General features: G+C 33.6%; 1 protein-coding gene across 8 annotated transcripts; it reads left to right on the top strand.

Annotated features, from left to right (window-relative positions):
• The first annotated feature begins 4,194 nt into the window (after positions 1–4,194).
• LOC111395603 lies at positions 4,195–8,946 on the top strand. Of its 8 annotated transcripts, none has more exons than XM_023021669.1 (7): positions 4,205–4,363; positions 5,520–5,697; positions 5,898–7,020; positions 7,204–7,353; positions 7,542–7,658; positions 8,104–8,258; positions 8,445–8,946. In XM_023021669.1, the coding sequence occupies exons 2-7, from the start codon at positions 5,605–5,607 to the stop codon at positions 8,643–8,645; spliced, it is 1,839 nt and encodes a 612-aa protein (XP_022877437.1). In that variant the 5' UTR covers positions 4,205–4,363; positions 5,520–5,604; the 3' UTR covers positions 8,646–8,946. The 8 variants fall into 8 exon arrangements, with proteins under 8 accessions (XP_022877439.1, XP_022877436.1, XP_022877437.1 ...); XM_023021664.1 differs by having other exon boundaries at positions 5,898–6,939; positions 7,051–7,353; XM_023021670.1 differs by having other exon boundaries at positions 4,206–4,363; positions 5,898–6,939.
• The last annotated feature ends 2,306 nt before the right edge of the window (positions 8,947–11,252 follow it).

An 11,252-nucleotide genomic window follows, 5' to 3' on the forward strand; every position in this document is an offset into this window, starting at 1 on the left:
GGTCTTTCCTTGGGAAAGTGTGTCCTGGGTTTTCAGAAATTAAATTGAAGAGATTAAGAAAAGAAAAAGACGTGTAACATTTTGTTGTTAGCTCCCCAACTGTTTGAAGTCCTATACATTGTTATGGTAGAGAGACAAGTCTTTTAGAGCAGTCTACTAGTAAACCAACATACAATTGTAATATTACGGGTAAGATTTAGATTTGATAATACACTTGGGCCATGAAATAACGGTGTTTGCTCACTCTGAGAGCTGGAAAATTTATTAAGCCCCTTTTTGGTGTAGATTAAAATCAGATATTTAGAAAATTTGATAAAAGTTGATGAAATATGGTTAAAATTAATTGTTGACTTTGACTTGAGATTTTAATCTACTCCAAACAGGAGCTAATTATGTATGACATACTTCCATGGCCTAAAGCGTTTCTTCATTTGCAATTACCTCATTGAAAAGATTACTCTTAGATGTATGTGAGTTTTTGAAATGAATGGAACTTCAAATTTTGAAACTTCTCATTCATCAGAGAGAAACATATTTTGTTGTCGGAAGCTCGTCCTTGTGAGAATCTCGGTGATTTATTATCAGCATCGTTGTCTTGTTCATCTTCAAGGTCCTACACAATCCCTGACTAATGAGCTTTTGATTTTTTATGAATCAATTTTCATTTTATAACTTCTCTCGAGAAGCATAGCAGTTTGACACTAGAGTTTTCTCTAAGAATCTAGACAATTCCCTTTGCAGATTTTCTTGCATCCCTCTTATAGTAGTACAATTCCATCTATCTAATTCCATTAATGACTGATAAATGTGTAGAAAATTTTATTAGAAGTATTCAAAATCCTTTATTCTAGAGGCTGAAAGGTCTGATTATTGCCTATTAGAATTGATTTTGTACCAAGTGGAATGAGATTGGTTATTGATAAACTTTATAATTACTATCAGTTATAGGCTGAAAATGCTTTTCTAAGCTGGCCCCTATGAACAACGTTCCCAGTTCTTATTATTGTCATGTTTGTGGGCTTCTATTGTTGAGATTAAATCTATTGTCACTTTGCATGGAGCTACTTGTGAATAAACTGGGCTTGAGTTGTTGTGATGTTCTTTTGGATTGTAATTAGTTGTGACTTGTGCCAATGCCCTCTCACTTGCATATCTTCATAGCTTAACCTGAAGATGTTTCATTCAGGTTGGTTTATACCCCACTAAAATTTCAAAATGCTGTATGTTTTTCCACTAATACTGTTTGAAAATAACAAAATCTTCCGTCCCGTTAAGGTTTGTTCATAAAATATTTTCCCCATTCCTTCCCCTTACTGTGTGCTAGCTTCCTTGGGATCTTTTTTCTCTTTACGTGCTCAATTAAAGTTAAATAGGCCGTTGTTGTTAGATACATTTGCTAAAATTGCTGATTTAACTACTGTATAAGTTTGGAATTACTCCTATATCTGCGTACTGGCATTGGCTATATTCTTTTATATCTAAGCTAGGGTGGTGGGAGCAAGTTGTATTGTTTGTTGAGTTATATGCTAGTTTCTGTTTTTGCATCCTTGTTAGGGTTGAAAGTCCTGTATACCATACGATTGAGTTCTTAGGTTTCCAAAATAGTGTAAAAAGAAGTGATTCGAATCACTGCTATTTGACTCGGACCTTTTTTTTTTTTAAAAAAAAAAGAAAAAAGAAAAAAATGATTTTTCGAATTGCTTGTTGACATGGACTAAGTCACAGAAAACCTCCTAAATTATTTCCATATTGACTATATAAGAGTTTCGAATCGAATCTATTTTTAAAGAAGATATTTTATCTCTTGGTAGCTTGCTCCAGTGTGTGGTTAATTTTCATCTAGTTTGGTTGGTTTTATGCTCATGTGGTCATTGAAATATAGTCTGTGTTAGTTGAGTTACTCCGTAGTTTGCCTGAACTCTTGGCATTGCTCTATGTAAGTGCAGTTAATGCTTACGCAAGTGGGTTTTGTGCTCTAAATGTATGAATTTCTTCTCTGTGTTTTGACAACTGCTACGAAAGTTGAATTTGTCCGAGTCTTGTGTGTCTTCATGTATGAAACTTTTGCTTTGTACAAATTTTTTAGAACAAAAAATTTGTTCATTGTTGTCTTTTAACAATTTGAACAGCTATTACTCCCTCTGTCCTATAAAGATAGTCTTTTTTTTTTTTTTTTTTTTTTTGGCGTTTGGCCGAAAATATAGTCTTGTTTCTTATTTGAAAGTATAGTTAATATATTAGTTTTCTAATATGCCTCTATTTAACGTGCTTTGTTATCATAAATATAATTTAATTCCTTGAATATTGATTGCATTAATGTAGGGGCATATTAGAAAAATGATAGTAAAACTTATTATTTCAACTATATTAATTAAATTTTCTTAATCTGTGTGAAAAAAAATATAGGACTTTTTATAGGATGGATGGAATATGAAATTTCTCAAATGTCATAATGAATGCATACTGTTGGTACTATTCAATCTGTCCTACCAAACATATATTGATTCCAACCATTCTACGAGTACACTTTTTTTCACACTTTTTTTCATAGAGCACACACATGCAAGTTTAATTGTGGACCCCACCTTTGTGAGGGAGTGGGAAAATTGATGTAAAAAAAAGTGATGCACAAATTGTATTTTTGTATCGATTCAGCTCAATGTACTTAACAATTAATGATGTCTTGTATTTTATAGTATTGAAAAAGGAAAGATGAAATTTTGTTTATTATACTGATTTATGAAGTAACTATGATAGTGTTTAGTTTGATGTTCAATGTGTTACTTAATCCAAACTTTTGAGCCATGGTGGAATCCCCATTTGATAAGAGTCTTAGCTCTGTCGAAGGAAAGGTTGTAGGAATTCTTGATAGGACAATTAATTGTATCTTACGTTGTGCAAATTCACATGTATGTAGTATTAAAAAAGGAAAGAGAATTGAAATTGATTTACGAACTAAATATTGATGCTTAATGTGTTAATCCAAACTCTTTTGAGTCGATCAAATACCAATTTGATAAAAGTAATGTTATACTATAACACTAGTTTAAGTGAGGTTTCAAGTCGTACAATTACATGAGTCATTTAATTTTACATTTCGTTGAATTTATAATATAAATGGTAATAGATGGCATTATTCATTTGATATCGAGTTATGCATTAACTACTTATGATTGTGAAAATAAAACAATGTTGTGGTGACTGAAGGTTCTATAGCATTGAATATTCAATAAAGATTTTTGTTGTGTCCATCCTATTATTGGTTGATAAAAATCACTGAAATTGACTTATATTTAAGGCTTATAAGGAAATATAAATATTTCAATAATTACTGATGAATTTGTTAAATTATTAGTCTCACTTAATTATGATGCCAAAAAATGTTACGAGTTCGACCCATCTCAATATTCTGAGTTGTGTCGAGACATAAAATCATTAAAGATAAAATTATCAAGGGATCTCACTATTCGATGAGTGATGTACTCGTGTCTTCAATCGACATTGTGCTTATATTTTCATCCTTCACACCTATGTCCTTAACTAAAAGAAGAGAGTCAAATGACTCTGCGAAATGATAAATTAAGGTGAAAGGTAAAATCGTCCAAAATGGTTTGATTTATTTCAACGTGAAGTGTGATATTAAGGTAAAGGGTATATCGTCTAAAAAAATTTCGTTCATATTCAAGGAAAATATTATTTCATGTAAATCGATCCTTGACAAGATGAGAGTATCATCAGGTCATTTAATATTTAGACAAAATATTTTTTTTTTATTTTTTTGGTGGTCATTGGGAGATTTAATGCCTGAGTTTTAAAATTTTAAAATCATCTAAAAAGATCATTTATTTTGAACTTACTAAATGGTGAATTCAATTTTCATTTGGAAATTTAACCGTATTCAAAAAAATTATCGTTTTACTTCAACTGATCCATGACATTATGAGAGTATCATGGGATTATTTAACGTTCAAACAAACTTTTTCGTTAGTTGGGATATATAATGTCACATTTCTAAATTTTGAAAATATTTTAGGTAATTTGAGCATTTCGAATGTCTGATGGTTGGGGGTGGAATTTTTCCCTTCGATTTATGGAATCTTGTTGATGAAATATCCAATTATTTATGAGATTTTTGAATTATAAATGGTTATGTACTACATTTGATACGGACTCCTATTCCCAAAATAGTCCTAATGCCTCTTTTTCACCAAAATGCACACTGCATAAACCCTACATAAAACCTTGCACGTGTGTATATAATGCACGCACTGCGTATTATAGCGTGTATTCTCTGCTCCTGGCGCAGATTAAAACACCTTTTCGCTCTCGCCCCGCCTGAACCCTTTCTTCCGACGTTTACCCAGTAAGTCGTCTTTCTCTTTATGTTTCCCGATCAGAGTTTCTCTTCCTTTTTTTAGAAGTCAAAAGCTTTAATTTTTTGCAGTTTTCTTTGAAGTTTCTTACTTTTTAATCAAATTCTACGTTTTTTGCTTGTGATCATCTATATATTTGTGGTCGGAGGAAGTGGAATCTTTTGGTCGTTGTAAAAGAAGGATTTTTGGCTTAGAAGGAGGAAAAAAAGCTGTTAGAAAATTAAGTAGGTGATTTGGAGTTTGATTAACACACTCTTTTCTTCTGGAGCTGGATGATTAAAAAACGGGCCTTTCATGTTTATACATCGTCGGAAGCTCAGAATTTCCTGAATTCTGATTTAGTTTTCGTACGCTTCTGTGTAGCCTTAATTTTCATTATTTAGTCTGCTTCACTTCAATGATGGCTATTGAATTTGACAATTTAATTCGGCTATGTGCCGGTTTTGACCTTGAACTCTAATTATGGGACCTATAATAGTGTTTTTTAGTTTTTGTCAAGGGTTCATTGAAAAATATTTGTTCTATTTGATGTTATAATTGTATTTCTTGCATGTCCATCATTTTAGGTAACATTTTTTGCTTGTATGTTAATGACTTAAATCATTATTGGTTAAGCTTAGAAGTCATCCTTTCTCTCAGATATACTTTGATTTTTTTCTGAAGTTATACTTCGTATTAAGATTTCAGAAACGTTTTCTAAGAGTGAAGTCTTTACTTATTTTCTGAAAAAGTACTTCTATTTTTCCTAAAGCTTAGTGAAACATGCTCTTAAGGATCTCATTACATGGACCCTGCTGATCTTGCTATGCCTTCATTCTTCCGCAATTTTTGATAAAAAATAGTTTTTTCCCCTTGTTAAAAATAATTGGCAAAGTTTTTTGTGTGCGTCTATATATGTTATAATGTTTTTCTGTTCTTCAATACATCCGTGGAATTTCATGGAATTATAAGTTCCCTATGTGATGTCTTGGAATTTATTCTTATTACCCTAGACAACAAGTGAGAAGTTACCCAAAAAAAAAAATAAAAAAATCAGCTTGCCACTTCTTAGGAAGTTAATGCTAAAAACAAACTCATTTTCCTTTTACTGAAAAATAGAGTTTCTGTATGAGCTATTCTTATGAAATCCTATGTGCATGTATGCAGGTTCGATCATCTGAGATCATCAGGAATTGTGTTTAATTTTAGTGACGAGTTGTCTTGATCATTTGGCCACATAATATATGTTCCAATGGATTTAAAAAACAAAGGTAAAACGTGGGTTGGGAACATATGTAACAGGTTCGAGTCCATGTGTAATGAGGTTGATGGTTTTATAAACAAGGTATTGTTTTCTATTTCTTTTACTCTTAAGTCATACTGACATAGTATATTTGCACGGACAAGGTTGGACAAACAATCTTGTCTCTAGAAAATGGCAGCTTGAGCTCGCTTAAGTAGAGTTATTTTTAGACCTGTTGGTAGAAATTTATCATCCCTGGTGTAGAATATTATTCTCGCAGTCTAAATTGGTTAATTGTACAGGAAACAGTTAAATATGTTGAGAATCAAGTGCAAAGTGTTGGTTCAGGTGTGAAAAGATTTTACACCAATGTGGTCCAAGAAATGCTTCCACCATTAGAGGATATCGTGAATTCTGAAGAGTGGTCTATGCAACAGGGTTCTGTTGACACTCAGAGAAACAACAATACATTGATGCCAAGCAAACTAAACTGTTCAGTGCAATGTTTTACTGCACCTGTTGCAGATCCTTGTGAAGAAGCAGAAACTGATTTGCCTTTGGAACAATCTGGTGATGGTATAATCTCCAAGGACTCAGATAATGTGGTTCGTGAGACAAGGGATACAAGTGGAGTTCGTAACAATACCTCACTGTCCATGGTTTCTTCACTAGCACCACCAGTTCATGAGGCAAGGCTTGTAACTCTCCCAAAAGGAGGGATCTCTGGTAAAAGCTTTTCAGATGCCGTAGAGTGCAGTTCTGATGTATCAAGCACTGGCTGGGAATTTAATCTTGAACTTGACTTGCCAGAAATTGAAGATTCCAATTCTGATGACGATAGAAGTTTATCTGCACCACAAGATGTTTCAGTTGATAAAGGTCAAGAGGATAATGTTCCAGTAATGGATTCATCATCATCTTCAGCTGATGATGCAGATTGCAGAACCCCAGAAAAAGAGAAGCTTACTTCGGATAACCTTTCAACTGAAGTTGTGTGTTTCAATGCTTCAAGCCCCGTCCTGCCAACTGCACTTGAGTTGCCAGAAGTTGAAGATTCAAATTTTGATGAAGATGCGAAGTTATCTGTACCAAAACCAGTTTCAATTGATAATGGTCAAAAGGGTAATGTTAAGATAATGAATTCATCATCATCATCTTCAGCTGATGATGCAGATTGCAGAACGTCAGAAAAAGATAGACCTCCTGATGATAACCTTTCAACTGAAGTAGTGTGTTTCAATGAGTCAAGCACCATCCAGCAACATGACTTGCCAGAAGTTGAATCTTCAAATTTTGATGAAGATGGGAGTTTATCTGTACCACAAGCAGTTTCAGTTGACAAAGGTGAAATATATAATGTTCCTACAAAAAATTTATCAACTTCTTCAGCTGATGATGCAGACTGCAGAACCTCAGATAAAGATGGTACTCTTTCTGATAATTTTTCAACTGTAGATGAGTGTTTCAATGCGTCAAGCACCATCCAGTCACCTGAAATTGTGGTTTCAAATTTTTCTTGTGAGAACGAAGAAGCGGATAATGGTGTTTTCTGTTCCGGTTGTTCTGCATCTCCTGAGTCTTCTAATTTTTCGGAGTTAACACTTGCAGAGTTGGTTCAGAAGGCTGAAGATATATTTGGTCCTCGTGTTGATTCTATTGATTGCATTTATGATAAATCGAACGACCATAAATGTTCTGCATCTTTCACTACTGCAGCATGTGAAACAAAGACTCCGGATTTTATTCCTGCATTTTCTGGTAGTGTCTCTCTTTAAATCAAATGTTGGTATTTCCAACGTTCTACCTCCTTCCTTTGTACCGTATAATATTTTCCGTTTTGTGTGTCTTACATTATAGTTTTCTCCCCTTTTTCTATGTCCGCTCCTTGTAACTCTTTCTTTCCTAATAGAAAGTTTCTTAACCTCTAACCTTTTTCTACTTTGCAGATGTTAATACTTCCACAACTCATGGATCAGTTTCTGTGTTTGAACCATCTGGAAGTAGGAAAGAACTATGCTGTGACAGTCATCAATCCAATTTGCTCATGTCTCCTGCAGAAATTGGTATGTTTTGTATTTTTGTGGATACCTAATATTTTATATATTTCTACTTAATGTTTACTAATTTTATGCTGGCTTGTGGTTTATGAAGATGATTAAGGTTCAGTTTTGCATGCTTGTTTCTGCTGGATGGTTATGTACATGTAAAAATTGAAAAAAAATGAATTTAGTACTTCTTTAATGGTGCTTCTTTGCTCTATGAAAATAGTCATTGATATCTGGTACCGTGTACTCTGTTATATGGCGTATGATATAATCCTTCAAAAAAAAAAAATAATAATAAATAAATAAATAAATTCCCTAGTCAATCATATTTACATTAACAGTTGGATAATGGTAATTAATCAATTTCGTGCTCTAGTGTATTTATTGAGTTGTCCTTGCTATTCTTTATATATGTCATTCCTAAAGTAACTCGTCTGGTTTTACTGTTGAACGCATTGAACAGGTAACTTTTGCGAAGTTAGTGGTGGTATTTCTGACCGTGACATGGCAACAGTCGATCTCTCTGATAAGGTAGAGCGTGATGGAAGTTGTGCTATTGTGAATGCTAACTCTGTCTACAGTGCTGCTTACAGAGGGAGAAATTTCAGATATTATAAGGTACCATTTCATTGTACTCTGTCTGTATTATCCGCAATCACCAATAATTCATTCCTGTTCATTTATATTGACTTGCTCACATTCTCTGCACTACTAAATGATTGGTCGTCCAGTCATGAGCTTTATTTGAATAATCGTGATCAAGCAAACCAATTTCATCGAACACCTTGTTTGTTTTATTTGTAGAAATTGATTAAGAATGCTTTTGGATCACACAAGAGATTAATCAAGGAATATGAACACTTGGCAATACTGTATGGAGATGTTGATAAAGAATTATGGCAACATTCTGGATCAAGTTCTTTGCCCTCTACACCTACTGCATATTCTCTCTTGCCGAGATCACCATCACAAGAGACACCTGAGCCTGATTGGGAGCTTCTGTAAATAAATCCAATGGTCGATTTGCAGAGAGTGAGTAAATTATGAGCCTTTTCATCTCATTTCTTAGAGTAAATAAATTCTGTCTACACTTCCAATTCAGTAGTTCAAATTTTATCTCCATTGAATAATGTCGTTTCCACGGGAAATTCTGGATACTCTCTATTCTGCTACTGCTTGATGCATTTCTAAACTTCCTTATTTTCTGACATTCTAGTTTACCACGGTGAGTTATGTAAAAAGAAACCAAAACTTGTACAGTAGAAGTACATTTACATCTTTTGTTCAAATTGATCCATTTTATCGAGCTTGCTTGTTACACACTTCATATTTATGTTCGTCGTTTTGTGGGTGACACGTCTCTGTAAAGTTTGCGGCCTTGTTGCTTGTGGTCAACTAGATGGTGTTAGGCTCTGGTTCTATGCTAATTGGTACTTCATTCTCTTCATGTTATTCAAGATTGTACCTTTTAATTATATTCAGCCATTCTTGCAGAAGAAAAATTATTTTCAATAAAAAAAAACTAGAAAGAAAACGAATATCTATATTTTCATGCACTATTGTGTGTTCATTGTGCTAGTTTTAATGAGAAGTTTGATATGTAGAAGTAAATACTTCAATATATATGAGTTTTGACGGATTTATATTTTGTAATATAAAGATGTGTTAAATTGTTAGTGCATTAAATGCCCATTTGGTAGATCATTTGAAAAGCCAAAGTTGCTTTTGAGATAATTTTGTGGAAATATTTTGTTTGATTACGAGAGCTTTTAGATGAAGTTGATCTAAGATGACTTCATCCTCGAGCTCTTTTATACAAATGAAAAGACAGAAACACGAGATATCCCAACATCTTGAGTGGTTGATCAATTTTATAGCATCTTCATAGTTTATTCCTTTGGTGTTGGATAGGATGCAAAAGACATCAAGTTGCATATTCTCCTTTTTTTCCACTGTACCTTCTACTTTTCCAGTATTTTCTCCCATCAAAAACTGGGTCAAATAGAATATTCGTCTGTACAGTTAATTGCCTGATGAAGGAATTTAATTAGTCCTCGATCCTTTACTAATATTGCAATCAGTCCCTTCGGGCACTTGCAATGGAAATTTCTCTTCAAACGACCAAATTTCGGTGAAAACAATTTTTCTATCCGTCCTTGGATTTGCATTTTTTTTTCTTTTTCTCCTCCGAATTAGGCTGATAAAAGTGGTGAAATTGCATTACTTTTATGAAATAATATCATTTGTACTTGTTCACTACCGTAGTCGTTTTACGTGACATGCATGTGACGGTTAATGATTCGTTGCATAAATATGGCTTACAACAATTTTTTTTGGGCAGCAACAATTTAAGATACTAGATTCTATGAGATTGTAAAAAAATTATGATGCTACTTTTCTTCATTGCACATTTTCAACCATAATCTTTGAATAAAATAATTTTCATATACAGAGATTATTGAGCAGAATCTATACAGAACTTCAAAAAACACACACACAAGGTGGGTGATGTTTTTTTCCCAATAAAAAAACTCACATGAACCTCACCCCATATGAATATTTTGTTTTTTTTTTCTGTTGGAATAATTCTGTACGTGTAAAATTATTATTTTTAATCATACATTGTGAAATTATTTCTCTAAATATAAAAGGGTAATTGGCACAAAACGTCCGTACCTTTTAAGTTTATTGTGGAAAACGTCCATACCTTTCATTTTTTGGCATTTTTGCCCTCATTTCAACCTTTCTTTGCGCTGGACGTCCATATTCCGTCAGTTTTTCCGTTAAACTTTCGGGTAATTGGCACAAAACGTCCCTACCTTTCAAATCTATTATGGAAAACGTCCCTACCTTTCATTTTTTGGCATTTTTGCCCTCATTTCAACCTTTCTTTGCGCTGGACGTCCTTCCGTCCATATTCCGTCAGTTTTTCCGTTAAACTTTCGGGTAATTGGCACAAAACGTCCCTACCTTTCAAGTCTATTGTGGAAAACGTCCCTACCTTTCATTTTTTGGCATTTTTGCCCTCATTTCAATCTTTCTTTGCGCTGGACGTCCTTCCGTCCATATTCCGTTAAACATTCGGGTAATTGGCACAAAACGTCCCTACCTTTCAAGTCTATTGTGGAAAACGTCCCTACCTTTCATTTTTTGGCATTTTTGCCCTCATTTCAATCTTTCTTTGCGCTGGACGTCCTTCCGTCCATATTTCGTCAGTTTTTCCGTTAATTAAATACAAAAATACCTTTTTCGTTCCATAAACAAGGGTAAAATTGTCCTCACCCATTTCCCCCCTTTTTCCCGCCATCAACTTAGTCCATAAGTAACAGTAGCAGCGACATGAATCTGAAAATTCTTTAAATGATTAAGTTAAATAAAGAAAAAATATCGTGAACACATTATATTTCACAATTCCACAACTATTGTTGCTGTCATCTTGTGTCACTGGAAAAATTTAGAAAGACATATTAAATGGGTAGTCAATTTATAACGAGTCAATTTAAAATGAGCCATTCATCTTCTCCATTGAGCCAAAAAGAGCCATTCACCATTTTGGCTCATTATAAATTGACTACCCATTTAATATGTCTTTCTAAAATTTTCCAGTGACAT

This window comes from Olea europaea, chromosome 6, assembly GCF_002742605.1.
Source record: "Olea europaea var. sylvestris chromosome 6, O_europaea_v1, whole genome shotgun sequence".
Lineage (NCBI taxonomy): Eukaryota > Viridiplantae > Streptophyta > Magnoliopsida > Lamiales > Oleaceae > Olea > Olea europaea.